The following is a 27,734-nucleotide window of genomic DNA, read 5'->3' as shown; positions in this document are numbered from 1 at the left end:
GGGCTCAGCCGGGGCAGGGGGCCTGGGCCTGTCCGCGCAGCCCCTGGGGGCTTTCTCCCACCGCACTGCCCCTCTTGTGTGGACGCAGAGCCCCCGCTGCAAAGGGGCTTGCCCGATGCCTGGCAAGGGGAAGAGCCGATACCAGGGCACGGGGCCAAGTGCGGGCCAGGGGCCCTGCACTGCTCGGTGCCCCCAGAGCACAGCTCACAGGCGAGTGGGCGTCGGGGCGAACCGGGCCCCAAGGCAGAGCTGCCCATAGGCTGACGGGCACATGGGGGACCAGCGCCACTCGGAGGCCAGGTGGCTGCCGGTGGGAAGCTCCGGGGGGAGGGAGGGGACACGGGCTCGGGGCCGGTCACTGGCCTAGGAATCTGCCCCTACGGAGGCGCCCGAGGGGCTGCAGGGCAGCTTTGCAAACCTGCCCCTCATTCGGGTGCCCACCAGGGTAGAGCCGGCCCCGATCGTGGGCCCGAACGCGGGAGGGCTGAGATTGATGGGCCAGATTTGCTGTGACGCCCAGGCTGCGCCTCTCCAAGCGTCCCCTCCCTGCTCACCCAGGCTGGCGCGGGGTGGGCGGAAGGGCCCTGCCTCAGCGTGGGGGGTCGGGGGGCGCTCCGGCTGCTCCCTGCTCAGGGGGAGCCCAAGGGGGCAGAGGGCGGGTGAGAGCAGTGGTCGAGGGGCACAGGGCCAGCGCCATGCCCTGCCTGGAGCCAGGGCAGCAGCTGCGCAGAGGCTGGGCGATGGGGGGCCCGTGGCTGCAGGGCAGGGTGCGAGGGGAGGGTTACCCGCAGGCACAGGGTGGGGGTCCGGCTCCAGGCCGGAGCGAGAGAGAGAGAATGGAGTCTCCCCAGGCCTCAGGCCCCCGGAGAGCTGCGCCCACCCCGCTGGCTTAGCACCCAGGGGAGGGGCGCTCGGTGGGTGTCCGGGTGCCCTGCGCCATGAGGAACGGACGGACGTGGAGCAGCCTGGGGGCGGGGGGGGTCTCCAGTGGCAGGAGCTGCCCCTCAGCAGCTGGCCTGGGGAGAACACGGCCTCCGGGTCTCTTCCCCTCCGCAGCCCGGCGATGCAGCCGCTTCTACAACATGCCCTCGCAGAGCGCGCTGCTGCGGAAGATCTGCCAGGAGGAGGTGTGCAAATGCGCCCAAGGTAAAGCCGCGCCCCGCCCGGTCCATGGCCTCGCCGGCCCCTCTCGCTGCCCCGCTGCTCACGGCGCAGCCGCCCCGGGAGGGGGACGCTGGTGCTGGACGTCAGGGACGGGCCACAGCGGCCGGCTCGGCGTGACAGTCACCCGCCAGCGTGCGGGCCTCGCACTTCCCCGCGGAGTTACCCGCGGCCGGGCTCTGTGCTGAGGCTCGTTCCCCGCTGCCCGGGCCACCTGCGGGGCCGAGAACTCATTGGGGCTAATGCTCGCTGAGCGGTGCCCGGAAACACACCGGCTGAGCCGGACCCTGAGCCCCACGTCCCCTCGGTGTCTGTTGGGCTTCGGACCAAGACCGTGAGCCCCCATGTGCCGTGGGAGGCTCTCACCACGTCCCTGTGGGCTACTGGGCAGGCCGGGACCCCCTCAGACCTCTCCCCTTCCATGCACTTAGACAACTGCCTTCAGCTGACCCCTCCCCACGGCCTGACGGAGGACAATCTCTACGAGAAAGCCTGCGACACTGGCATGGACTACGGTAAGCCCCGGGTGGGCTCACGAGGGGGCTGAGAGCGCTCGGCGCTGCTCTGCTGCCATCGAGGGCGTTACCTTGCGGCATGTGTCCCAGTTGTCACAGGCTCTGGCTCTCCGGCCCCTGGGCGGGACCCCCTTCAGTGTGACAGCCCTTCTTGGGGGATCCCCCTCTCGGGGGTTCAGCCCTCCCACCTCCTGGAGCCGCACCTCGCGGAGCCTCAGCCCGCCTGTCTCTGCCGTGGGCCCTCAGGGAGTCCCCTCGCTCTGGGCCCCCGGGGCCTCCACCCCCCAAAGGGGATGATGCCCCCACCCCCGTTCTCTAGACCGGAGCGACTCTCGGCCAGCGTAACGCAGGAGGGTTTACTGAGCATCTGAACCCAGCACCGGAAACTCTCCGGCCTCAGGCCTGGCCTCCCTCAGCCCAGCACATCCCAGCCTCCCCTGCACCCAGGGGGGCTCTGCCTGCCCCCTCCCTCCAGCCCCGAGCCCCCACTTCCAGCCGATCATCCTATATCACTTCCCCCACCAGCACCTCCCCTGTCCTTTGTCCTCCCTCCCAGGTAAACAGGCCGCCTGGGCCCCCTCGCCTCTGTCCTCTGGCCCCTCTGGCTGGGACCGGCTGGTCAGGTCACCAGTGTCCTCCCTCCTCAGCCCTTTGTCCTCCCACTGGCCAGACCCGGCTGGGACTCCCGAGCTGGGGTGGGCCTCTGCTCACCAGGTCACTGCTCACTAGGGTCCCCCATCTCCAGGCAGCTATCTGGGGTCCTGGCTGCTAGGTGAGGTCACACCTGGTGCCCTGCACCAACAAACTCCTTCTCCCACCCCCTCATTACACATGCAGCACACAGGGAAACTGAGGCACACACAGTGTTCTTGCAAAATTCTAAGAAAATCCCCCAGTTCCTCACACCTGACAAGGCGCCGGCCAATGATGTTGAAAGGCAGCAATTCCAAACCAGCCAGTGACATGCGGTGTCGTTAGCCTGTGGAACCCACTGCCACAGGATGGGATGGGCCCAAAAGCTCACGAAGGGGCACAGGGTGACCGGACGTTCAGTGGAGAGCAAGAGCAGGCAGTTACTGTGAACAGAGTTTGGGAGGGGGAGAAAACCTGCTTCTGGCTTAAACCAACCTCTGACTACTCGGGGTCAGGACGAGACCTTCCTGGGGGCAGCTCGTCCTCCTGCCCTGCGGGTGTTTTGCCCCTTCCTGAAGCAGCTGCTGCTGGGCCCGGGACACCAGGCTGGATGGGGCTCGGGTCAGAACCCATCTGCTGGCTCCCACCCCTGGCAGTCTGCCCCCCTTGCCTTCGGCCCCCTCGTAGCCCGGCTGAACGTCCCCCCTCTGCCAGGCCGAGCTGGGGCCACCCGGCTCCTTGCCTGCTCAGCCCTGCAGTGTGAGGTGTAAACGCGGCAGGCGGTTCTGGGGCCAGGGCAATGCATGGACGTAACAGACCCTGGAGACAAGCAGGGGGCCCCTGGAGCGGGGGGTTCTGGCTCTGCCCTCGCCCCCTTGGCTGAAAGGTCCGGGCCTGCGCGGCACGCGGGGTCCCTGGGACACGGCTCACCGCTGGCTCCTCTCCTCTGCCTCAGTCTACAAGCTGCAGCTGGAGCAGCGGGAGCCGCTCAACGGCACCGTCTCTTACAGCATGAGGGTCCTGGCCGTCATCAAGTCTGGTGAGCGCCGCGGGCAGGCTGGGCTGTGAGCGGAGACCCCCGAGGGTCCACGGGGGAGGGAACAGCAGGGGGCTTTTCCCTGTCAGTGCTGGCCCCACTGCCCCACTGGGCTGCAGGGAATGGGGGGCTCGGCAGGGGGCGCTGGAGGGAGCGGGGCAGGGGCTCAGCGGGGGGCACGCTCCCCTCAGTCAGTGCTGGGCCCAGTGCGGCGCTAGGGGGCGCTGTGCTGCTCAAACTTCTGTCAGGTTCAAAGTCAAACTGTGGGGCCCTGCCCCCTGGCACCCATGGAAACCTGCTGTGGGTCTTTGCAGGACTAGTGGGGTCCCCCGGCCTGGCCAGATCCCCCAGGGTAGTTACACTCCACCCCCCCCGACATTTCCCGGCAGGGTCAATGGGTTTCATTTTGCCAATTCCTCCCCTGCCCTATGGAGTGGGAGCTGACGAGCAGCCTGGGCAGGGGTCCCGCCCCCCTCTGCCCTCTAGGGAGCTGGGGGGGGTCACTTGGGGGCACAGGCCCCTCAGGGATGCCAGGAGCTCTTGCCACTGTCCTGAGCCGTTTCCAGCTGGGAAGCGGATGCCCTGGGGGAAAGGGGTGCCCTTCCCTTGCTGTGGGCAGCGCCCCGCCGGCAGGGAGGTGCCCCCCACCGTTAGCCTGACCCACGATCCCTTCCCCCAGGGACAGACGCGGAGGTGAACGGGAAAGTGAGGAGATTTGTCTCCCACGCGACCTGCGAGGCCGCCCTGGACCTGCGAGAGCAGGGTCAGTACCTGGTGATGGGCCGGACGCGGGATCTCTGGCTGTCCAAAGACAGGTGCGTGTCCCCTCCCCTGTGGCTGGCGCGTACCGGAGCCGGGGGCTGTGGCATGGCTCAGCATGAGCCCAGCTGGGGGTTGGCGCCACAGGGGGTCTCGGCAGCTGGGAGCTCCCTGGTGTGCCCGACCGAGCAGGAGTCCGTTTGCAGCGCCCGGGGCAGCCCTGGCCAGAGCCAAGGAGCCCCTAGGCAGCCATAAGGGGCTGATCCGCTGGGGGCGACTGGCCGCACGAAGCTGCGGGGTCTGGAGGTCGGCTCTGGACGGGCCCTGGCTCGATGTGCTGGAGCCCTGGCACGTGCCCAGCTCTGCGCGCCTGGGGGTCACACACTTCCAGCAGGGCTGATGGGGAGCATAGAGCTCTGCCCGCTTGGTGCTGGGCCCAGCTGTCCCTGCTCCCTCGGCCAGAATGGGCTCAAAGCAGCCCCAGCCCCCCCCCGCCCCCGGCTGAGGCTCCCTGGTCTCTTGGCTGGTACGTGGCCAGCTAGGGGGGCACCCGGCCTGGACAGGGGCATGTGGGCCCGTTCCCATGTTCTGCGCCCCCCGGCACTGACAGGCACCTTCTCCCATCCTTGTAACCAGCTACACCTACGTCCTGGGGAAGACGAGCTTCATCGTGCCCTGGCTGAGCCCGGAGGAAGCCGGAACCGACAGGAGAATGAGAAGGTTCCTGCAAACCCTCGAAAACTTCGCCAACTTTGAGGGCTGTGACACCTAGATCCTGCAGGACCCCCAGCCCCACCCCCAAGGTCCCTGCAAGACCCCCACCCCCATCCCCACAGCTGCTGCCACACACCCTGCAGGGCTCTTCCCCCTGCCCCCACTGTTCCTGCAGGACCCCCCCCCATTCCCTCTGCCATGGTGCCCCCACCCCTGGACTCTCCTCACCTGTGCAGTTGCAGGCAGGAAGCTTGGACCCGCTGCTGCAGTGTATAAGCCAGTCAACATAGGCAAGGGGGGTGTGACGAAGTGGGACTGTTCTTAATGTTTCCTCTGAATAGTGTGGGGGTGCCTCAGTTTCCCCTATGAAGTTCTTAAGTATCTAGGTGGTGGGATAAGGGTGTATGATCATTGCAGACCCCTAGAGGGCAGGTGTGGGCAGGGGTCTGGACACAGAGAATGGCCGACACCCTGTTTTCTGGCCACTGATGGCCTGGGCCCTTCCCCCCTGCAAGGTGAGAGCTAAAGGGTTGGAGAACAAAGGAATCCGGTGACCTCCTGGCCCGGGAAAGAGACAAAGCCCAGAGGAGGAGGGGCTTGGAGAGTTTCAGTTTGGGGGCTGGCTGGGACATGGAGTGAAGAGAGAAGTGGTGGTCTGGCTCACTGCCCCCCAAAATGGACCCAGCTGAGGGGTCCTGTTCTCTGCACCTACAAGCTCTGTGTTAGACCATGTCCCTGTTGTCTAATAAACCTTCTGTTTTCCCAGCTGGCTGAGAGTCACGTCTGATTGCGGAGTTGGGGGGCAGGACCCTCTGGCCCCCCCAGGACCCCGCCTGAGCGGACTCACTGGGGGAGGCGCACAGAGGGGCAGAGGAGGCTGAATGCTCCGAGGTCAGACCCAGGAAGGTGGAAGCCGGGTGAGCTGTGTGTCCTGCAGACAGGCTGCTCCCCGAGAGGAGACTTCCCCAGAGTCCTGCCTGGCTTCTGATGGAGCAGTTCCAGAGCATCGCTCGGGAACGCCATGACAAAGGGATGGTTAGGGTCACCCAGTCGGCCCCCTGCCTAGCACCGGCCGGAGAGCCGCCCCCAGGACCCTGCACAGGGCACCAGGCTCCGCTTCAGCCACAGCTGCTCTGGGTGCAGAGAAAGATTCTCCCACTGCGCCGTCTCCATTTAATGTGGATAAATGTCAAGTAATGCACACTGGAAAAAATAACCCCAACGATACATACAATATGATGGGGGCTAATTTAGCTACAACTAATCAGGAGAAAGATCTTGGAGTCATCGTGGATAGTTCTCTGAAGACGTCCAGGCAGTGGGCAGCGGCCGTCAAAAAAGCAAACGGGATGTTAGGAATCATTTAAAAAGGGATAGAGAATAAGACAAAGAATATCTTATTGTCCTTATATAAATCCATGGTGCGCCCACATCTTGAACACTGCTTACAGATGTGGTCCCCCTCGTCTCAAAAAAGATAGACTGGCATTAGAAAAGGTTCAGAAAAGGGCAACTAAAATGATTCAGGGGTTGGAACAGGTCCCATATGAGGAAAGATTAAAGAGGCTAGGACTTTTCAGCTTGGAAAAGAGGAGACTAAGGGGGGGGTACGATAGCGGTCTATAAAATCATGAGTGGTTGGAGAAAGTGAATAAGGAAAAGTTATTTACTTGTTCCCATAATATAAGAACTAGGGGCCACCAAATGAAATTAATGGGCAGCAGGTTTAAAGTTCCTCTTCACTCAGCACACAGTCAACCTATGGAACTCCTTGCCTGAGGAGGTTGTGAAGGCGAGGACTATAACAGGGTTTAAAAGAGAACTGGATAAATTCATGGAGGTTAAGTCCATTAATGGCTATTAGCCAGGATGGGTAAGGAATGGTGTCCCTAGCCCCTGTTTGTCAGAGGGTGGAGACGGATGGCAGGAGAGAGATCACTTGATCATTACTTGTTAGGTTCACTCCCTCTGGGGCACCTGGCATTGGCCACTGTCGGTAGACAGGATATTGGGCTGGATGGACCTTTGGTCTGACCCAGTATGGCCCCTCTTATGTTCTCTCACACTGCTGGACAGGGCAGTGGGGCCCTTCAGAGTGAGGCCTGAGACCCTCCTAGCGTGTTGTGTTGAGTCCCTTCCCCTCCCTGGGCATCAGTTTCCCCTCCCATCTAGTTTGACTGTGAGCTCTTTGGGCAGGGACTGTCTGTCTGTGCAGCGCCTGGCATGATGGGGCCCTGATCTCGGTCGGGGTCTGTGCAGCGCCTGGCACGATGGGGCTGTGATCACATCAGGCCTCTAGTAGCTGCAAATAGAAACACGCCTGAAGCTGCCCAGGGTGGGGTCAGTAACAGGGTGCTGAGGGAGTGAGGCACTGTCATGGAGTGTGGGGGAGTCTGGGGCCTGCACCCCTCTTCCTGGGATTCCCTGAGACTCTCAGCCAGCCAGTAAAGTGGAAGGTTTATTGGACCACAGGAACACAGTCCACAACAGAGCTTGTGGGTACACCCAGGACCCCTCAGTCACGTCCTTCTGGGGAGCAGGGAGCTTAGACCCCAGCCCTGGGGTTCCCTGCGTTTCTCCACCCAGCCCCAAACTGAAAACTAACCCCCTCCCCCCACCAGGCTCCCTTCTGCAGCCTCTGATCACATTCCCGGGCAGAGGTGTCACCTCCCCCTCCCCCTCCTGGCTCAGGTGACAGGCTCTCAGGTCTCCCATCCCCAGGGCACATTCCCAGGTCAACACTCCCCCCTTCCTGCTGTGTCCCATCTCTCCCCACTTCGAGACTGAACTGAGCGGGGTCACTGTGACCAGTGACCTGGGGAAGTTCGGGGCCCCCTCTCCGGGACAGCGCATCCGCTATCAGGTTGGCCCTTCCCTTCACGTGGACCACGTCCATGTCGTAATCCTGCAGGAGCAGGCTCCATCTCAGGAGTTTGGCGTTGGCTCCTTTCATCTGGTGCAGCCAGGTCAGGGGAGAGTGGTCGGTGTACACGGTGAAGTGTCGCCCAAAGAGATAGGGCTCTAGTTTCTTGAGGGCCCACACCATGGCCAGGCACTCCTTCTCGACGGCCGCCATCCCCACCTTGCACTTCTCCGCTTTTACAGTCAGCCCAGCCCCCTGGAGTCGGTCCAGCACTTGTCTAACCTGGGACACGTGGTCCTCCCATGTCTGGCTAAAGACACAGATGTCATCAATATACGCCACGGCAAAACTCTCCATCCCCCTCAGTAGCTGATCCACCAGGCGCTGGAAGGTGGCCGGTGCTCCCTTGAGGCCGAAAGGCAGGGTCAGGAACTCATAGAGCCCCAGAGGGGTGATAAAGGCCGATTTCAGTCGGGCATCTGCATCCAGCGGCACTTGCCAGTAGCCCTTTGTAAGGTCCATGGTGGTAAGGTACCGAGCTCCTTCCAGCTTGTCTAGGAGCTCATCAGGCCTGGGCATGGGGTAGGCATCAGATACAGTGATGGCATTGAGCTTCCGATAGTCCACACAGAACCGGACCGACCCATCCTTTTTGGGGACCAGCACCACCGGCGAGGCCCAAGGGCTGGCAGAGGGCTGGATCACCCCCAAAGCCAGCATGTCCCGGACTTCTCTTTCCAGGTCCTGAGCAGTTTTCCCTGTGACTCGGAAGGGGGAGCATCTTATCTGCGGGTGCGACCCTGTCTGCACCCGGTGGACAGTCAGATTAGTGCGTCCAGGCTGTTTGGAAAACAGCTGTCGGTACGGATGCAGCACCCTCCTGACCTCAGCTTGCTGGGCAGGGGTTAGCTGATCCGAGAGGGGAATTGTTTCCAGGGGGGAACCAGCTCTGGTCCCAGGGAATAGATCTACTAAAGGGTCATCTCCCTGCTCCTCCCACTGTCCACACACGGCCAACACCACATTTCCCCTGGCATAATATGGCTTCATCATATTCACATGGTACACCCGGCGGTGGTGCGCCCGGTTCGACAGCTCCACCACATAGTTTACCTCATTGAGCTGCTTGATGACCTTGAAAGGGCCCTCCCAGGCGGCCTGTAGTTTGTTCTTTCTCACTGGGATGAGAACCATCACCGGATCCCCGGTGGCGTAGGCCCGGGCCCGCGCCGTGCGGTCATACCAGACCTTCTGCTTCCTCTGGGCTCTGGCCAGATTCTCCCTGGCCAGGCCCATGAGTTCAGCCAGTCTCTCTCGGAAGATCAGGACATTCTCCACCACTGACTCTCCATCGGGAGTGGCCTTCCCCTCCCACTCGTCTCTCATCAGGTCCAGGGGGCCCCTCACCCTCCTGCCATATAACAGTTCGAAAGGCGAAAATCCGGTAGACTCCTGGGGCACCTCCCTGTACGCGAACAGCAGGTGAGGTAAGTACTTGTCCCAATCCTGCGGGTGCTGGTTCATAAAGGTTTTCAGCATCATCTTTAGCGTCCCGTTAAACCTCTCCACCAGCCCATTGGACTGGGGGTGATACGCTGAGGCCCAGTCGTGCCGGACCCCACATTTCTCCCACAAGCACCGGAGCAGGGCCGACATGAAGTTGGAGCCTTGGTCTGTCAAGACTTCCTTGGGGAACCCCACTCGGCTGAAAATGGTCAGGAGCGCATCGGCCACGGTGTCTGCTTCAATGGAAGCTAAGGGCACTGCCTCGGGGTAGCGGGTGGCAAAATCTACCACCACCAGAATGTATTTCTTCCCCGACCGGGTCGTCCTGCTGAGAGGCCCCACGATGTCCATGGCCACCTTCTGGAAAGGCTCCTCTATGATGGGCAAAGGTCTCAAAGCCGCTTTCCCCTTGTCCCGGGCCTTCCCCACCCTCTGACACGGGTCACAGGATCGGCAATACTGCCGGACCGTGGTAAAGACCCCGGGCCAGTAAAAGTTCTGTAGCAACCTCTGCCGGGTGCGCCGGATTCCCTGGTGCCCTGCGAGGGGGATGTCATGGGCCAGGTGCAGGAGCCTGCGGCGATACTTCTGGGGGACCACCAGCTGCCTCCTGATCCCACAGGACTCTACTTCCCTTGTGGGAGCCCATTCTCGGTACAGGAACCCCTTCTCCCACAGGAACCTCTCCTGGCAGCCTCTCCTCATGGTCCGTACCACCCTGAGGTCGGCCAGGTCCCTGAGCTTCCGCAAGGAGGGATCTTGCCTCAACTCGGCCTGGAACTCAGCGGCTGGGGAAGGGATGGGGACCGGCTCCCTGTCACTGGCCAGGCCTGAGGCCACAGCCTCTCTGAGCCGTGCCCCTCGGCGCTCCCTCCCCACCAGGGTAGGGTCCTGCACCCCCAGCGTGGTACCCTCCCCAAGGTCAGGGCGCAGGGCCCCTCGCCGGCTCTGGCTACGCGTCACAACCAGGGCGGCCTGGGGCTTGCTTGGCCAGTCCTCTAGGTCTCCCCCCATCAAAACCTCAGTGGGCAAATGGTGATGCACCCCTACGTCCTTGGGGCCCTCCTTGGCCCCCCATTTCAGGTGTACCCTTGCCACGGGCACCTTGAATGGGGTCCCACCCACCCCCGTCAGGTGGTAAGCTGGCAGCTCCCCTTGCCTGGGCCATCTGCCCCTCGTCCAGCTGGGTTCCTGAGTAGGTGGCCTCTCTGTCAGCTCTGCCCAGTCTGTCCCTGAGCCTGGGGCACTGGGTCCGTACGTGGCCTCTCTGGCCACAGTGATAGCAGCTCAGGTCACGTTGGTCCCCTCGAGCGGGTCGGAGGGGCCCGATGCCAGGCGTTCCCCTTGGGAGGGGGTTCTCCCTATTTCCCCGCTGGGAGGTCCCCTGGTGACTCTCTCTCTACATTGGGGGGGAGGGGCTGTTCTTTTGTGACTCCTCCCGGCTACCCCTGACCGACTGTTCACAAACTCGTCGGCCAGCTGCCCTGCGTGCTGGGGGTTCTCGAGCTTTTTGTCCACCAGCCACAGCCTCAGGTCGGAAGGGCACTGATCATACAGTTGCTCCAGTACGATTAGGTCCAGCAGGTCCTCTTTAGCTCGGGCCCCAGCTGTCCACTTGCGGGCATACCCCTGCATCCGGTTGGCCAGTTGTAGGTAGGTGACCTCAGGCGTTTTACGCTGACTCCGGAACCTTCTCCGGTACATCTTGGGGGTCAGCCCAAACTCACGGAGCAGGGCCTGTTTGAACAGTTCGTAGTCATAGAATCATAGAATATCAGGGTTGGAAGGGACCCCAGAAGGTCATCTAGTCCAACCCCCTGCTCAAAGCAGGACCAATTCCCAGTTAAATCATCCCAGCCAGGGCTTTGTCAAGCCTGACCTTAAAAACCTCTAAGGAAGGAGATTCTACCACCTCCCTAGGTAACGCATTCCAGTGTTTCACCACCCTCTTAGTGAAAAAGTTTTTCCTAATATCCAATCTAAACCTTCCCCACTGCAACTTGAGACCATTACTCCTCGTTCTGTCATCTGCTACCATTGAGAACAGTCTAGAGCCATCCTCTTTGGAACCCCCTTTCAGGTAGTTGAAAGCAGCTATCAAATCCCCCCTCATTCTTCTCTTCTGCAGGCTAAACAATCCCAGCTCCCTCAGCCTCTCCTCATAACTCATGTGTTCCAGTCCCCTAATCATTTTTGTTGCCCTTCGCTGGACTCTCTCCAATTTATCCACATCCTTCTTGAAGTGTGGGGCCCAAAACTGGACACAGTACTCCAGATGAGGCCTCACCAATGTCGAATAGAGGGGAACGATCACGTCCCTCGATCTGCTCGCTATGCCCCTACTTATACATCCCAAAATGCCATTGGCCTTCTTGGCAACAAGGGCACACTGCTGACTCATATCCAGCTTCTCGTCCACTGTCACCCCTAGGTCCTTTTCCGCAGAACTGCTGCCGAGCCATTCGGTCCCTAGTCTGTAGCTGTGCATTGGGTTCTTCCGTCCTAAGTGCAGGACCCTGCACTTATCCTTATTGAACCTCATCAGATTCCTTTTGGCCCAATCTTCCAATTGGTCTAGGTCCTTCTGTATCCTATCCCTCCCCTCCAGCGTATCTACCGCTCCTCCCAGTTTAGTATCATCCGCAAATTTGCTGAGAGTGCAATCCACACCATCCTCCAGATCATTTATGAAGATATTGAATAAAACCGGCCCCAGGACCGACCCTTGGGGCACTCCACTTGATACCGGCTGCCAACTAGACATGGAGCCATTGATCACTACCCGTTGAGCCCGACAATTTAGCCAGCTTTCTACCCACCTTATAGTGCATTCATCCAGCCCATACTTCCTTAACTTGCTGACAAGAATACTATGGGAGACCGTGTCAAAAGCTTTGCTAAAGTCAAGAAACAATACATCCACTGCTTTCCCTTCATCCACAGAACCAGTCCCCTGCCTCCGCCCCTGTTATTCGGCTGTACACCTCCACGGCTTTGGGGTCCAGTAAGGGGGTGAGAAACTGGAGCCTGTCGGCAGGGTCAACCCTGTGCATCTCGCAGACAATCTATGTCCTCCCCCTCCTTCCGCTGGGCCAGGAAGCACTTATCAAAGCTCCTTGCAGTCTTGGGTCCCCCCTCATTCACCGCAGCCGGGACCCCACTGCTCCTCAGCCTGGCCAGCTCCAGCTCATGCTGTCTCTGTTTCTCCTCCTCCTGCTCATGCTGGCGTTGTTTCTCCTTCTCCTTCTCCTCCTGCTCATGCTGACGCTGCTTTTCAGGATCCTCCAGCTCCCTCATTTTCATCTCCCTCTCCCATTCCAGCCGCCTCCGCTCCAGGGATGGGGAGCTCCGCCGGGAGGATCCCCTGCTGGCTGCCAGGGTCAGGGTGCCCTTGGTATTCGCCGGGCTTCCCGCAACCCCTTCCCCAGGCCTAGGTAGGAAGGGTCTCGGGATGTCCTCGGCAGCAGTCTGACCCCTCCCAGCCCGGTCAGGCCCCAGGGCCCACGCTGCGTCCCCCGGGCAGCTTCCCTGTGGGACAGGGATCGGGTCATCCAAGCGATCCCCCTCCTCCAACTGGGCAATCAGCTGTTCCTTGGTGGACCTCCCGATGCGCAGCCCCCTCTGCCTGCACAGCTCCACCAGGTCGCTCTTAAGGCGTTTAGCGTACATCTCCCTGCTGGCCACTCGCAGGCCGGGCAGTTGTCACAGAGTGGGGGGGAGTCCGGGGCCTGCACCCCTCTTCCTGGGATTCCCTGAGACTCTCAGCCAGCCAGTAAAGTGGAAGGTTTATTGGACAACAGGAACACAGTCCACAACAGAGCTTGTGGGTACAACCAGGACCCCTCAGTCACGTCCTTCTGGGGAGCAGGGAGCTTAGACCCCAGCCCTGGGGTTCCCTGTGTTCCTCCACCCAGCCCCAAACTGAAACTAAAACCCCACCCAGCAGGCTCCCTCCTGCAGCCTCTGTCCACATTCCCGGGCAGAGGTGTCACCTCCCCCTCCCCCGCCTGGCTCAGGATACGGGCTCTCAGGTCTCCCAGGGAAACTCCCCTGCCACATTCCCAGGTCAACACTCCCCCTCCCTGCTGTCCTCGCAGGCGGCCCCTTGCCCCATCGAGCCCCAGCTCCCTCCAAAGAGGGTTGGAGCTGCTGGCACTGCAGAGAGGTCGGCCAGGTGCCCGGCCTGCTCTGGGGGATGAAGGCTACTCTGGGGCACCCCAGGATTGAGGCAGGCGTGTTACACCCCCGTTTTCACACCTACCCTGTTTTGAGAAGGCAAAGGGGAAGGATCAGGCCTGGGGCAGGGGTTTGGCTCCTTGGACCAGCCAGGCGAGGACCCATCTAGCCTGGTACCCTGCCTCCGGCAGGAACAGCACCCCAGAGGAAGGGCTGGGGATCCTCCTGGGGGTCGGGACGAGCCCCCTCTGGGGCCAAAGGCGTTTCCAGGGGCCTTCCTCCCACCGCAAAGCAGCCCGACCCCCCATCAGGTCTCAGACACCGGGCAGAGCCCAGCAGGGAATAGGAGAGACGCTCCCCCGGGGCTGGAGGGGGGAGGAGCCCGGGTGCCCCCGGGCGCTGTGGGGGTCCGGGCGCCCGGCGCTGGACGGGGGAGGAGCCCGGGTGCCCCCGGGCGCTTCGGGGCGCTGCCCCCACCCGCCGGCCGCGCCGATCGAAAGCGAAAGCGGCTCCGGGCGGGGGCGGGTCCGGGCGCAGGAGGCCCCGGCCGGGTCGGTCGCTGCGCGCCGCGGAGCCGCCCGGCAGCACCATGGGGCGCCGCGGGGAGGAGGTACTGGCGCCGAGCGAGGGGCCGGGGGGGGCGCGTGCATCTCGGGGGGCCTGGGGCACACGCTGGGGGGCAGTGTGGGGTGCGCTAGGGAGGCAGGGGCCGATCCATGGAGCGCAGGGTTTGCTGCCCCACCTGCCCCACGCTCCAAGGGGCCCCCAGGGGCGCCCCGCGGTGTGTGACCCGCAGCCCCACGGGCCCCGAAGCCTCTGCCGGGCCTCGAGCCGCTGCGGGGCACCCCGGACCCGGCAGGCCCCGGGGACCGTGTGGGGCTCGGCGCTGCCGGGCCCGCTGGGGGTCTTCGCCCGCTCACGCCTCTGGGCTTCTGCGGGCCTCAGGGGAGGATCCCTGCCAGGGGCTGTGGGGGGCGCCAGGAGAGCCCAGGGCTTCGGGGGCAAGGGGAATCTTTAGAGGGGGGTCCCCGGCTGGAGGGCAGCCTGCCCCCTGGCATGGCACCAGGCGGGGGGAGCCCGGCCCCTCTGGGACACCCAAGCACGCAGGAGCCTCATCCCGGCGGGGTGTTTGCGTGAGGCCCCCTGGTGCTGGGCATGCCAGAGCCGGCTCCCCTGGGCTCTGGTGCCCCTCACCCTGCGGCCTGGTGCCAGCCCCGTGCAGGGAGCAGGGCAGAGAGCCAGCGGGCCCTGCGCTTTGGATCGCAGCGGGTCTGCCGGGGGCAGGGGGCCTGTGCTGGCCGGAAGAAGCTCGCGGGCGGTGGGCGAAGACATGAGCCAGGCAGTGCCCAGCTGGAGGGATCTGGCAGGAAAAGAGGAACTGGGGGGCGATGACAAAGTGGTTTCAGCTCCCCCCGCCCACCCCCCCAGAAGGGCTCGCTGCTGGTGTCTGCTCTGGCCCCGCGCCCCGAGCCAGGCGGGGAGGCCCCCGAGGGCAGTCACCTCCCGGCCAGGTGGGCGGGGGGCAGAGGCCGGCAGATGAGCTCAGCCCACCCCACCTTGTGCTCGGCAAATGGAGCCCCCCTTGGGGAGCAGAGGCCTGGGAGCTGAGCCAATGGGGCGCGCTCCCCCCGGCAGACTCTCTCCCCAAACAAGCCACCGCGTGGCACTGCCAGGCCTCCCGGGGTGGAGAGAACAAACCTGCAGATGGGTGGCCAGGCCCTGGCAGGGAAAGGGCCTGGGGCCGGCCGCGGTGGGCGCCCGGGGGGGGGCCGTGCCGGCCGCGGTGAGGGGGGCCCGGGGGGGGCCGTGCCGGCCGCGGTGAGGGGGGCCCGGGGGGGGGCCGTGCCGGCCGCGGGGGGGGGTCCGGGGGGGGCCGTGCTCCTGCCGGCCGCGGTGGGGGGCCCGGGGGGGGGGCCGTGCCTGTGCCGGCCGCGGTGGGCGCCCGGGGGGGGGGGCCGTGCCTGTGCCGGCCGCGGTGGGCGCCCGGGGGGGGGGCCGTGCCGGCCGCGGTGAGGGGGGCCCGGGGGGGGGGCGTGCCGGCCGCGGTGAGGGGGGCCCGGGGGGGGGCGCCGTGCCGGCCGCGCTGAGGGGGGCCCGGGGGGGGGCGCCGTGCCGGCCGCGCTGAGGGGGGCCCGGGGGGGGGCGCCGTGCCGGCCGCGGTGAGGGGGGCCCGGGGGGGGGCGCCGTGCCGGCCGCGGTGAGGGGGGCCCGGGGGGGGGGCGCCGTGCCGGCCGCGGTGGGGGGTCCGGGGGGGGCCGTGCTCCTGCCGGCCGCGGTGGGGGGCCCGGGGGGGGGCCGTGCCGGCCGCGGTGAGGGGGGCCCGGGGGGGGGCCGTGCCGGCCGCGGTGAGGGGGGCCCGGGGGGGGGCCGTGCCGGCCGCGGTGAGGGGGGCCCGGGGGGGGCGTGCCGGCCGCGGTGGGGGGCCCGGGGGGGGCGTGCCCCTGCCGGCCGCGGTGAGGGGGGTCCGCGGTAAGGGCCCGTGTCTGGCAGCTGGAGAGGAGCGTGCGGCGGCTGCGGGAGAAGTTCTTCGGGCGGGTGACCGTGGAGGAGGCCGCGCTGCTCATGCGCCGCTACCGGAACGAGCTCGCCACGGTCTGCGGGGTCACCGCGCTGCGCCGGGAGCAGCTGGGGGGTGAGTGCGGGGGAGCGAGGGCTGCATGAGCCGGGCCCGGCGAGGCAGGCTCGGGGGGGGGCGGAGGAGCCGAGCCGAGCCGGGCCGGGCCGGGCCGGGGCGGAGGAGCCGGGCGAGGCAGGCTGGGGGTAACCATGGTCTGTCCTGCCCTAGACGCAGACCCCGAGGACCGCCGGACTCTGGAGCACGACCCGGTGCTGAAGGTAGTTCACTCTCCATTCTCGTCCCACCGTAGGAGGGGGGACGTGGGGAGGGGGGGGCTGTGGTCGGCATTTGGGAGACCCTGGGCCGAGGTGCAGACTGGACCGGACACTGCTTGGGCTCTGTCTCACGGGGTGGCCAGCCAGGCTGCATGGGGCCCACTGCTCGCCGGGTGGAGAGCAGGGGGGCGTCTGTGCAGCCTGGGGCCCGGGGCTGGGCTGGGTCATCCAGCCGGTGGGGAGCCCCGGGTCTCGCTGAGCCGTCCCCTCATGCCAGGCTCCTCTCGCTTCCCATCTAGAAAGTGGTGGAGAAACTGAAGCAAGAAGAGGAGCAACAGAAACAGGTGTGTGTGCCGATCCCTCTGTGCGTGTGCACAGGTGTGCCGGTGGATCTGTGCGTGTGTCTGCATGTGTCCGTGTCCCTGGCTGGAGGGGAGGTGCCCGGCAGGGGAGGGGGATGCACCCCTGTCTTGGCACTGGGGTCACTGGTCTCACACACCTCGTTATTTGCATTTGACTTTTATTTCTTCTCTCCCCACTCTCGCCCCCACCGGTGCAGAAACCCAGCCTCGACTGTGAGAACGACAAGGACATCGAGGTGAGGGGGGCCGGGCCCATGGGACCCACAGGGACGGAGACTTTGCTTCCCTGCTCCTGGCAGATCTTTCCCTTCGCTGTTACTACCGTGGCAAATAGAGGCCCTAGCTTGAGATGAGGCCCCGTCGCGCCGGGCGCCGCCCAGACCCCAACCAAGACCAGGGCCCCGTCGCGCCGGGCGCCGCCCAGACCCCACCCGAGACCAGGGCCCCGTCGCGCCGGGCGCTGCCCAGACCCCAGCCGAGACCAGGGCCCCGTTGGGCCAGGCGCTGCCCAGACCCCACCCGAGACCAGGGCCCCATCACGCCGGGCGCCGCCCAGACCCCACCCGAGACCAGGGCCCCGTCGCGCCGGGTGCTGCCCAGACCCCCCCCAAGACCAGGGCCCCGTCGCGCCGGGCGCCGCCCAGACCCCAGCCAAGACCAGGGCCCCGTCGCGCCGGGCGCCGCCCAGACCCCACCCGAGACCAGGGCCCCGTCGCGCCGGGTGCTGCCCAGACCCCCCCCAAGACCAGGGCCCCGTCGCGCCGGGTGCTGCCCAGACCCCAAGCGAGCCCGCCCCGGGCAACTCCCCATCTAAACACAGGCCGGGGGAAGGGGAAGGAGGCCCCGAGGGGGGACGGGACGTGCTCGCCCAGCACCTCAGCAGCAGAGGAGGGAGGAGAACGCAGGTGACCTGAGCCCCAGGCCCCCGTGCCGCCCCCCCAGGCCATCGCCCAGCAGCTGCGGGTGCTGCCCCTGACGGAGCGGAACCTCCGCATGTTCGAGCACGCCAGCCGCAACCTCATCCCCTCGGCCGAGCGGCAGTTCGCCTGCCAGCCCTGCGACAGCGCCTGGTGGCGCCGCGTGCCCGAGAGAAAGCAGGTGCGTCCGCCGGTGGGGGCGGGCGGGGCCGTGGCCCAGGACACTCGCGCTCTCTGGTGCCCCCCACAGGTGTCCCGGTGCCGGCTGTGCGGGAAGCGCTATGACCCGGTGCCCTACGACAGGATGTGGGGCACGGCCGAGTTCCTCTGCCCCGCCTGCAACCGCAGCTTCAGGTGAGGGGGGGTCTCCCCACGGCCTGCCCCTGCCATGGGGGGGGAGGGAGGGGGAGCACAGGCAGGCTCCAGCCAGCGGCTGGGGGGCGGGGGGGAGCGTGACTCACAGCCACCCTCTCTCCTCCTGCCAGGGGCTCAGCACAGATGGGCATGGCCTCTCCCTGCTTCATCTGCGGCACCCGCGTGCTGCCCAGCCGCATCCTCTCGCCGCGCCAGGTCGCCGGGTCCCGGAGCCGTAACCCCCACTCCTGCTACGCTGAGGACTGCTACAACCGCCGAGGTGAGGGGCTGCTTGGGGAGGGGGGGCTGGGAGCCAGGACTCCTGGGTTCTATCCCCAGCTCGGGGAGGGCAGTGGGGTCTGGTGGGTCAGAGCAGGGGGGAGCTGGGAGTTCGGACACGTGGTTTCCATCTGTCACGGAGTCGGGGGGAGTCCGGGCCCTGCACCCCTCTTCCTGGGATTCACTGAGACTCTCAGCCAGCCAGGAAAACGGAAGGTTTATTGGACAACAGGAACAGTCCCAAACAGAGCTTGTGGGTACAACCAGGACCCCTCAGTCAAGTCCTCTGGGGGAGCAGGGAGCTTAGACCCCAGCCCTGGGGTTCCCTGCGTTCCTCCACCCAGCCCCGAACCGAAACTAACCCCCCCCCCCCCCCCAGCATGCTCCCTCCTGCAGCCTCTGTCCACATTCCTGGGCAGAGGTGTCACCTCCCCCTCTCCCTCCCGGCTCAGGTTACAGGCTCTCAGGTCTCCCAGGGAAACTCCCCTGCCACATTCCAGGTCAACACTCCCCCCTCCCTGCTGCGTCCCACCATCCCTGGCTTTGCCACCGACTCAAGTCCCTTCCTTGCTCTGTGCCTCAGTTTCCCCTTGGTAACTTGGGAGCAGCGCCCTGCAAGCCCCGGCTACTGCCCCATTTGACACTGCTCCCTCCCCCCCCACAGAGCCCCATGTGCCCGGCACCCACTGCGTCCACCCCCGCAGCCGCTCCAAGAACAGGCTGCCCAAGGTGCTGTTCGCCAGCCTGGAGCACCAGAGCACCGGCTCCACCGTGGCCACCTGCCTGAGCCAGGGCAGCCTGGCCCACTGCGACCTGGACGAGCTCCTCCTCGACGACCTGGCGGAGGAGAGCGAGGGCTCCGGGGACTAGCGCCCCTGGGGCCCCTGCGCCCAGGGCTCTGTTTGCACTTTATCCTTCTCTCGGCTTTTCTCGCCTGGCCAGGCCGACCCCGCTCCTCGGAGCAGGTGGGGGTCCTCTCTGGGGCAGGGCTGGGGCCCGTCTCTGCCCAGCCCTGGTGGAAGCCGCAAGCCAGCCTGGTGTTGCTGGGGCCCTGCGGTTGCTGGGCCTGGCACTGGATCTTTGCGTCCCCCTTAATTATTCCACGTAACTCTTACAGAACCAGGGTCTGGAGGGCCCCGGGGTCCCCTCCCCGATCCGGGGGGGCTGTGGGGATGGAGTCAGCGCCTGGATTTCAGGCTGAATTCCGGCTCTTTTGTTTCTCTCTCTTTGCTGGCTCAGGCCCTGGGCTTGCAGCATTGACCAAAGCCGAGCGGCTGGACGGGGCAGGGCCGGCTGCCCCTGGGACCAAACCAGGGCGGGCATGGGGGGCTATTCTCCCCATGGCCCTGCCAGAGCTGCTGCCCTCGCCCCTTTCCGTGGCAGGCTCAGCTGGGCCGGCCCGTCTGTCCTGTGTCTGTCTGCACCGGGGGCAAGTCCCAAGCTTTAACCCCGAAGTGCCCATCCCCTCCTGCCACCCTGGGCCTGGGGGTTGCTGGGAGACGCCCATCACCGTGGTTACAGTTTCTTAGCAGCCACCGTTTTTTAAATTGATTCAGAATAAAGAAGGTTTGTCACAGCTGGCGACTCCGGGGCGTCGGGGGTTCGGGCGGCTCCGGGGCAGGTGGCTCCGGGGGTTCAGGCGGCGTCGGGGGCGGGCGGCTGCAGGCGTCGGAGGTTCGGGCAGCTCCGGGGGTTCAGGCGGCGTCGGGGGCGGGCGGCTGCAGGCGTCGGGGGTTCGGGCGGCTCCGGGGGTTCAGGCGGCGTCGGGGGCGGGCGGCTGCAGGCGTCGGAGGTTCGGGCGGCTCCGGGGGTTCAGGCGGCGTCGGGGGCGGGCGGCTGCAGGCGTCGGGGGCAGGCGGCTCCGGGGGTTCAGGCGGCGTCGGGGGCGGGCGGCTGCAGGCGTCGGGGGTTCGGGCGGCTCCGGGGGTTCAGGCGGCGTCGGGGGCGGGCGGCTGCAGGCGTCGGGGGTTCGGGCGGCTCCGGGGGTTCAGGCGGCGTCGGGGGCGGGCGGCTGCAGGCGTCGGGGGTTCGGGCGGCTCCGGGGGTTCAGGCGGCGTCGGGGGCGGGCGGCTGCAGGCGTCGGGGGTTCGGGCGGCTCCGGGGGTTCAGGCGGCGTCGGGGGCGGGCGGCTGCAGGCGTCGGGGGTTCGGGCGGCTCCGGGGGTTCAGGCGGCGTCGGGGGCGGGCGGCTGCAGGCGTCGGGGGTTCGGGCGGCTCCGGGGGTTCAGGCGGCGTCGGGGGCGGGCGGCTGCAGGCGTCGGGGGTTCGGGCGGCTCCGGGGGTTCAGGCGGCGTCGGGGGCGGGCGGCTGCAGGCGTCGGGGGTTCGGGCGGCTCCGGGGGTTCAGGCGGCGTCGGGGGCGGGCGGCTGCAGGCGTCGGGGGTTCGGGCGGCTCCGGGGGTTCAGGCGGCGTCGGGGGCGGGCGGCTCCGGGGCGTCGGGGGCGGGCGGCTCCGGGGGTTCAGGCGGCGTCGGCGGCGAGCAGCTCCGGGGCGTCGGGGGCGGGCGGCTGCGGGGGTTCAGGCGGCGGCGGGGGCGGGCGGCTGCAGGCGGCGGGGCTTCGGGCAGCTCCGGGGGTTCAGGCGGCATCGGGGGCGGGCGGCTCCGGGGCGTCGGGGGCGGGCGGCTGCGGGGGTTCAGGCGGCGGCGGGGGCGGGCGGCTCCGGGGCGTCGGGGGCGGGCGGCTGCGGGGGTTCAGGCGGCATCGGCGGCGGGCAGCTCCGGGGCGGCGGGGGCGGGCGGCTGTGGGGGTTCAGGCGGTGTCGGTGGGCGGCTGCGGGGGTTCAGGCGGCGTCGGGGGCGGGCGGCTCCGGGGCGTCGGGGGCGGGCGGCTCCGGGGCGTCGGGGGCGGGCGGCTCCGGGGCGTCGGGGGCGGGCGGCTGTGGGGGTTCTGGCGGCGTCGGGGGCGGGCGGCGTCGGGGGCGGGCGGCGTCGGGGCGTCGGGGGCGGGCGGCTCCGGGGCGTCGGGGGCGGGCGGCTGCGGGGGTTCAGGCGGCGTCGGGGGCGGGCGGCTGCTGGGCGTCGGGGGCGGGCGGCTCCGGGGGTTCAGGCGGCGTCGGGGGCGGGCGGCTGCTGGGCGTCGGGGACGGGCGGCTCCGGGGGTTCAGGCGGCGTCGGGGGCGGGCGGCTCCGGGGGTTCAGGTGGCGTCGGGGGCGGGCGGCTGCGGGGCGTCGGGGGCGGGCGGCTGCTGGGCGTCGGGGGCGGGCGGCTGCGGGGCGTCGGGGGCGGGCGGCTGCGGGGCGTCGGGGGCGGGCGGCTGCTGGGCGTCGGGGGCGGGCGGCTGCTGGGCGGCTCCGGGGGTTCAGGCGGCGTCGGGGGCGGGCGGCTGCTGGGCGTCGGGGGCGGGCGGCTGCGGGGGTTCAGGCGGCATCGGCGGCGGGCGGCGCGGGGGCGGGCGGCTGTGGGGGTTCAGGCGGTGTCGGTGGGCGGCTGCGGGGGTTCAGGCGGCGTCGGGGGCGGGCGGCTCTGGGGCGTCGGGGGCGGGCGGCTCCGGGGCGTCGGGGGCGGGCGGCTGTGGGGGTTCTGGCGGCGTCGGGGGCGGGCGGCGTCGGGGCGTCGGGGGCGGGCGGCTCCGGGGCGTCGGGGGCGGGCGGCTGCGGGGGTTCAGGCGGCGTCGGGGGCGGGCGGCTGCTGGGCGTCGGGGGCGGGCGGCTCCGGGGGTTCAGGCGGCGTCGGGGGCGGGCGGCTGCTGGGCGTCGGGGACGGGCGGCTCCGGGGGTTCAGGCGGCGTCGGGGGCGGGCGGCTCCGGGGGTTCAGGTGGCGTCGGGGGCAGGCGGCTGCGGGGCGTCGGGGGCGGGCGGCTGCGGGGCGTCGGGGGCGGGCGGCTGCGGGGCGTCGGGGGTGGGCGGCTGCTGGGCGGCTCCGGGGGTTCAGGCGGCGTCGGGGGCGGGCGGCTGCTGGGCGTCGGGGGCGGGCGGCGCGGGCCGGACCATCATCACCACCTTGCGCAGGGAGTAGGCGCTGCCGTGGAACTCGGCCCAGTAGACGCCGTCCTGGTAGCGGCTGCGGTAGGGCCCGCCCTGGTACCACACCCCGTTGAGGTTGGCGTGGGCGCAGGCATTGTACCACCAGCCGCCCCTCTGGTGCTGGGCACAGCTCCCTGCGGGGAGGGGAGACGGTGTCAGGGCCGGGAGGGTCCCGTGGGGGCCGGGGCGACGCCAAGCCCCATGGCCCCCTAGGCCCGGGAGTCAGCCAGCCCCCCCACCAGCCCCCTTTCTCTGGAGCCGTGGTGGGTAAGAGGGAACGGGGCAGAACCTGCCCGCTGCTTACCCAGTTGTGGTCCCTGGTGCCCCCCGCCCCCTGCAGCCCCCTCACCGCTGTAGGCGTCGTGGTCCCGGTCCAGGGTGCTGAAGGGGCGGCCGTCGTGCCAGGCCAGCGAGTCCCCGGCGCTGCCCCGGTACCGGCCCAGCCGCAGCCGGTAGGAGTCGCTCTCGGGCTCCAGGGCGAAGCGGGCGTAGTGGGCGTACGCCTGGCGCCCCGCCCAGTCCTCCAGCAGCACCCGCAGCGCGTAGGGCCCCGGGCCCTGCCCCGTCACCTGGCGGGTGTTCTCCAGCCCCAGCCAGTGCTCGCCGTCCAGCGTCCCGAAGCCGTGCTGGGGGTGGGGGGTGCAGGGGGAGTGACGGAAGAGACAGGGCTGGGGGGCCCTGGGAGGTGAGTGGGGGGTGGGTAATGTCCAGGGGCTCCTAGGGAAGGGGGACAGTCTCTGGCCCCAGGAAGGTGAGTGGGGACCCTCCCTCAAATCCCCTTCCCCCACCCCCCTGGGCTCCATGGCCAGTTCAGCCCTCAGCCCCCTGCTGTGGGGTCCCGTGGGGCCGTTTGGAGCCCAGGCCCCCCCCCCCCTCACCACCAGCCCCATCGTTGCATCATCCCCTTCGTGGGGTCTGACCCCCTCCCCTGGTTCTAAGCTGCACCCCACCCCCAGGCCTAACGGGGACCTGGCGCCCCCACGGCCTTGGAGCCCCCGCCCCACCCCTGGGGGGTGGAACCCCAGGCTACCCAGGGCGGCCCCCCATGCCTTGTGCCCCCCGGCGGCCCCCCCATACCTTGTAGTGGTGCCAGGTGGTGAAGAAGCTGACGGAGCCGTCCTGGCGCCGTTGGATCACGGTCCAGCCCCCGCCCTCGAGCTCCTGCTCGCACCAGACCTGCAGGGACTGTCCTGCGCCCGCCGGCTGCACCACATAGACCCCGCTGGCCCGGTGCCCGCTGTGCCGCGCCTCCAGGCAGTCGCGCCAGGGCCCTGCGCCCCGGGAGCCGCGTCAGAGGGACAGGGGGGCCGGGCCAGGCAGGCCGCCCCTGCCCACCATACCCACCCTGGGTGGGGATGTCTGGGCTCCCCGCCCCCTCTGGGCTCCCCCTTTCCTGCCCCCTTTGCTGCTGGCCACCCCCAGCCAGAGATGCCCTTTGGTCCCTGGGGCTGGGATGGGGGGAGAGGCGAGCGGAATGGGTGGTTTTCCCCCCTCCCGGTCGTGAACCTCCTAACCCATCTGTGGGGGGGGGGGAGAGACCCCTGCCAGGAGGCTGAGGGGGGCAAGGTGGTGCATTGGGGAGGGGGAGAGGTAGGGGGTGGGAGGCCCTGGGTGGGGAGGGCACCCCAGGCTGGAGGGGGGGGTGAGGTGGTGGGTTAGGGGTGAGCGTGAACTTTATTTTATGGCCCTGTCAGCCTGTAAAGCCTGCGGCGAAACCTGGCCCCACTCCCCCGACCCATGGATGTTCAGCCAAAGTCGGTGGGGGGCGGTGGCATGTCCCAGGCATGGAGGGGGAGGCCGTGGGCCAGGCCCCCCTTCCCCCCGCCTGGCTCGGGCTGCAGACGCTGCTGCCAGCACCGTGACCACAGCAGGGAACAGGCTCGGGGGGGGCTGCAATCTGGGTGTCCCTCCCCTCCCCCCGTGGCTCCGGCCGCCCGACTCACCCGGGGCCCTGGGGGGCAGCGTGGGGGGCGCTGGCTCCGTCTGGTCCATCTGCAGCTCGGCGGCAGCGTCGAAATGCGCCCGGCTCTCGTTGGCGACGCCGGACGGGCGGAGGGGCACCACCGGCACCAGGGGGGGCTGCGAGGAGACGAGACGGGGCCCTGAGCCGGGCACCCCCCCAGGCACCGCCACCCCCCCACTGCCCAGCGTGGGGCACCCCCCGCCCTGCCCCGTTGCCCCCCTGCCCTGGCGTTACCTGCGGGGGGGCTGGCCCGGCGCCCCCCGGGCACCGCCGCTCCAGCCGCGCGATGAGGGCGCTCTGGCTGTTGACGAGGGCGGCCAGCGCCTGGTAGCGCAGCTCCAGCTGGCGGTAGCCGGCGGCCAGCCGCAGGGCCTGGGCCGAGGCGTTGGCCACGCGCCCCTCGAGCTGGGCCTGCAGCCCGGGCCCCTGGCGCCGCTGCAGGATCTCGTGCAGCAGCTGGGCGTAGAGCTGGCCCACGCGGGCGTTCAGGGCGCGGCTCTCCTTCCGCAGGGCCTTCGCCTCGCTCACCAGGGCGCCGTCCACCGCCGCCAGCCCCCGCAGCCGGCCCAGCTCCGCCCGCAGCCGGCCCAGCTCTGCCCGCTGCCGGCCCAGCTCCGCCCGCGTCTCGCCGCCATCGGGCCCCGGCGGCGCGGGGGCCGCCCGCCCGCTGCTCCAGCACACGGCCCCCGTGAACTGCTGCCGCGGCACGACGAAGGTGTAGGTGCACTCGGCCCCGGGCGGGGGCTCGGCCGCCCGCCCCCCCCGGCTCCGCCCCGGCTCCTCCGCACGGCTCTCCAAGTGCGCCAGCCCCACCAGGCTCAGGAGCAGCAGGGCCACGGGCCAGGGGGCCACGGCGCCGGGCTCTAGGGGGGAGAGCGGAGCTGAGAGGGGGGCTCCGTGCTGGGAGCCGGGGTACAGGGAGCGGTTCCCACCTGTGCCCTGCCGGCTGACCTTGGGCAAGTCCCTTCCCCTCTGCTTGACTCAGTTTCCTCACCCACCCCGGGGCTGCCTGCGCGGCGGGGGAGCACCGCTGGGTGCTGCTGGTCTAGAATTAATAGAACAGGGTCCCTACCTTAACCGAACCCCCTTGTGTGGGGACAGGACACACCCCCTTGCTCTCACCACCAGACCCCACTCAGCTCCCAGAGCTGGGGGAGAACCCAGGAGTCCTGGCTCCCAGCCCCCTACTCTAACCCCCAATGCTTCCTGGTGAAGTAATCTCTGTTGGAGACGGCTGCCCCTCACCCCCCCAGCACCCCTCAGTGGGGCCAGGCAGCCTGCTCCACTCCCGCCCCAGGCTCTGTTAGTTCCCTGGCGGGGTAGGGGGGTCCCTGGATACCAGCTCTCTGGCGGCCCCTGGGCAGCTGCTCCCCACCCGCCCCATCTCAGGCCTGTGCTGGGCTTATCCCTGCCTCTAGACAAGGCTGGCCCCTGACCCCGTTCCCACGCTGCCCCCGGGGCAGCGGAGCCCCACCCACTGGGGGGAATGTGGAGGATGCCTGGATTCCTGGGGGGGGAGAAGCTGACCCAGCTCCATCCCCAGCCCCCCATGGGACAAGGGGCATTCCCTGGCTAGATCTGGGCACAGAGCCTGGCTGCAACGAGGGCCGGGCTCTGCCCATCAGTGGCGTGGCTGTGCAAAGAGCTCCAAGCACCGCAGAGAACTGAGCCCTGCCCCCCCCCCGCACACAGCACCAGTGCGAGCCCCATTTGCCAGTGGGGAAACTGAGGCACAGAATGAGGACAGGCTTTGCTCCCAAGTTGCACAAATCGGGTGAAGGTGGGGATAGCGTCCTGGCTCCCAGCCCGTCCCCCCAGCTCTAACTACTAGCCCCCACTCCTCTGGCAGAGCTAGGGACAGGACCCAGCAGTCTTAATACCCAACCCCGCGTCCCCCAGCACAGAAACCCTTCTCCAGCCGCTCCCTGGCATGCAGACGCGGCAGGAGCTGGGCCGTTCGCCCCCCCGCCCCACACATGCAGAGCCAGTGCCGGGAAGGAGGGGACCGGCCCTGGTGCCAAACCCCCAGCGCATCAGGTGACTATTCCAGCTGCCAGCGAAGGCTTTTCCCAGGGCTGTTTATCGCATGGACACAGCGCGAGCCAGCCCCGCGGAGCCACATGCCGGGGGCGCGGAATCGGGCCCTCGGCACCGCAAAGCTCCACCCGCCTGCCCCCACCAGAGCCCCCTTAGCTGGCCCCTCTCCAGAGCAGGGCGGCTCGGGGCACCCCGGTGCCTGGGTCTGAGCGAGGCAGGCTGCCTCCCGCGGCCAGGCCGGTGCGGAGCGGAGCCCAGCAGCGTGGCTGTCCCGGGCAGAGCGGAGGGAGGAAATGTCCCCGCTGCACGTACGGCTCACAGGCTGGGGGGTGAAGCCGGCAGGTGGGCACCAGGGTCACCCCAAGTGCCGGATGCTGCCCAGACCCCTGCTGAGATCAGGGCCCTACAGACCTGATGGGGGGACAGTCCTGCAGCACCCCACAGCGTTGGTACCCTGGCCTACACCCACCCGTCCCAGAGCCCCCCAGGGTCCCTGCTGAGAGCCTGGCAGCTCTCGGGGGTGGGGGGTACTGAGGCCCCCCGTGGGTCGGGATTGCCGAGGCTGACCTCTTGCCCCACAGGCAGCTGGACAGCCTGGCTACGAGCAGGGCACTTCCAGCAGGGTAATGCGGCCCTGGGCACGGCCAAACAGCAGAGGATGGGCGATGGCAGTGCCCGTCACCGGGGGGCACCCCCCCGGCCAGAGGCTCGGGAACCCCCATGGGGCTACGAGTGTCCCAGAGGAGAGCGGGGCGCTTCGTGGAGCCCCGAGGCGCTGCCCATCAGAGTGTCAGCCCCAGAGAGATGCAGGCACCTGCCACCGGGCACACAGGGACTCAGTGGCAGAGCCAGGAATTGAACCCAGAGCTCCTAGGGCCCAGTCCTATGGCCCCCCACAAGCCCCCTGCTTGCTGCAGCCCCTGTGGGCAGGGAGGCTGCCATGTGCAGCTGCCCCCCTGGGTTTGCAGGTCCCCTCTTAGAGGGGCAGGCCTGGCCCCTGGGGTCACCGCTTGGCTGCCTCCACTTACCAGTTACCTCCTGGCGCATCTCCCTTGGCCGCAGAGGGTGCTCCGGTGCGGTCAGTGCTGGGGCGGGCAGGAGGTGGCCACCGCCGACCCGCACACCGGGCAAGGGACAAAGTAGGAGCAGACGCATTAGATGTGGAAGAGCCCAGTTAGCAACCACCTAAACCCCACTCCTGTCCCCAACCCAGTAACAGAACCCAGGAGTCCTGGCTCCCAGCCCCCAGCTCTAACCACTAGCCCCCCACTCCCATCCCAGAACTGGGATAGACCCCAGGAGTCCTGGCTCCCAGCCCCTCTGCCTGCCCAGAGCCCATGCCCAGGCCGTCCGTGTGGGCAGGGCTCTCCCAGCAGAAGGCCCGTGATGCTAAGCAGGAGCAGGGCATGGGAATGCCTTTCCTGACCCCCGGCCCCGCAATCAGGTCTGAGGGCAGCGCTCCGAGCCCAGCTGTAAATATTTACATCCTGCTCATTCCTCCACTCTGTGCCTGCTCACCCCACCCGCCCCCCATCCTGCCAGGCACCCCCTGGGCTGTTGCTCCCCACGCCCCTCCCAGCAGCTAGGAGCTGGGACAAACTCCCCCAAAGTCTCCCAAGCAGTCCTCCCGACCCAGCGTGTTCCCCACTCTGAGATAGCGCGT

General features: G+C 68.0%; 3 protein-coding genes across 4 annotated transcripts; 2 read left to right on the top strand and 1 right to left on the bottom strand.

The window, feature by feature from the left end:
* The first annotated feature begins 12 nt into the window (after window positions 1-12).
* On the top strand, window positions 13-5,578 carry LOC144929566 (complement C3-like). The gene is made up of 6 exons (XM_078849492.1): window positions 13-210; window positions 1,057-1,146; window positions 1,593-1,676; window positions 3,265-3,348; window positions 4,025-4,160; window positions 4,741-5,578. The coding sequence occupies exons 2-6, from the start codon at window positions 1,083-1,085 to the stop codon at window positions 4,874-4,876; spliced, it is 504 nt and encodes a 167-aa protein (XP_078705618.1). The 5' UTR covers window positions 13-210; window positions 1,057-1,082; the 3' UTR covers window positions 4,877-5,578.
* An 8,298-nt stretch (window positions 5,579-13,876) lies between these two features.
* On the top strand, window positions 13,877-19,683 carry SHFL (shiftless antiviral inhibitor of ribosomal frameshifting). 2 transcript variants are annotated; one of them, XM_078849616.1, is made up of 9 exons: window positions 13,877-13,973; window positions 15,854-15,995; window positions 16,149-16,198; window positions 16,495-16,539; window positions 16,755-16,793; window positions 17,500-17,655; window positions 17,725-17,828; window positions 17,960-18,108; window positions 18,772-19,683. In XM_078849616.1, exons 1-9 carry the CDS (start codon window positions 13,953-13,955, stop codon window positions 18,975-18,977), a joined length of 912 nt encoding a protein of 303 aa, XP_078705742.1. In that variant the 5' UTR covers window positions 13,877-13,952; the 3' UTR covers window positions 18,978-19,683. The 2 variants fall into 2 exon arrangements, with proteins under 2 accessions (XP_078705742.1, XP_073174836.1); XM_073318735.2 differs by having other exon boundaries at window positions 17,500-17,828.
* A 2,289-nt stretch (window positions 19,684-21,972) lies between these two features.
* On the bottom strand, window positions 21,973-27,333 carry ANGPTL6 (angiopoietin like 6). Its single transcript, XM_073318821.2, has 6 exons — window positions 27,100-27,333; window positions 24,269-24,897; window positions 24,015-24,150; window positions 23,149-23,342; window positions 22,421-22,697; window positions 21,973-22,205 (listed from the first exon to the last, which is right to left on the bottom strand). Exons 1-6 carry the CDS (start codon window positions 27,224-27,226, stop codon window positions 21,976-21,978), a joined length of 1,593 nt encoding a protein of 530 aa, XP_073174922.2. The 5' UTR covers window positions 27,227-27,333; the 3' UTR covers window positions 21,973-21,975.
* Between the last annotated feature and the right edge of the window lie 401 nt (window positions 27,334-27,734).

This window comes from Lepidochelys kempii, chromosome 20 (assembly GCF_965140285.1).
Source record: "Lepidochelys kempii isolate rLepKem1 chromosome 20, rLepKem1.hap1, whole genome shotgun sequence".
Classification (NCBI taxonomy): domain Eukaryota; kingdom Metazoa; phylum Chordata; order Testudines; family Cheloniidae; genus Lepidochelys; species Lepidochelys kempii.
Note: the sequence above shows the minus strand (reverse complement) of the source record. Positions and strands in the feature narration are given on the sequence as shown.

Bases quoted from the DNA above. Each gene is read 5' to 3' on its own strand.
- LOC144929566 (XM_078849492.1), top strand. From the start codon at position 1,083: ATGCCCTCGCAGAGCGCGCTGCTGCGGAAGATCTGCCAGGAGGAGGTG. The intron at 1,147-1,592 runs GTAAAGCCGCGC...CCATGCACTTAG, and splicing joins GGTGTGCAAATGCGCCCAAG to ACAACTGCCTTCAGCTGACC. The intron at 1,677-3,264 runs GTAAGCCCCGGG...CCTCTGCCTCAG, and splicing joins CGACACTGGCATGGACTACG to TCTACAAGCTGCAGCTGGAG.
- SHFL (XM_073318735.2), top strand. From the start codon at position 13,953: ATGGGGCGCCGCGGGGAGGAG. The intron at 16,199-16,494 runs GTAGTTCACTCT...CTTCCCATCTAG, and splicing joins AGCACGACCCGGTGCTGAAG to AAAGTGGTGGAGAAACTGAA. The intron at 18,109-18,771 runs GTGAGGGGCTGC...CCCCCCCCACAG, and splicing joins GGACTGCTACAACCGCCGAG to AGCCCCATGTGCCCGGCACC.
- ANGPTL6 (XM_073318821.2), bottom strand. From the start codon at position 27,226: ATGCGTCTGCTCCTACTTTGTCCCTTGCCCGGTGTGCGGGTCGGCGGT. The intron at 24,151-24,268 runs GTAACGCCAGGG...GTCTCCTCGCAG, and splicing joins CCGGGCCAGCCCCCCCGCAG to CCCCCCCTGGTGCCGGTGGT. The intron at 22,206-22,420 runs GTGAGGGGGCTG...CCCTCCCCGCAG, and splicing joins GGACCACGACGCCTACAGCG to GGAGCTGTGCCCAGCACCAG.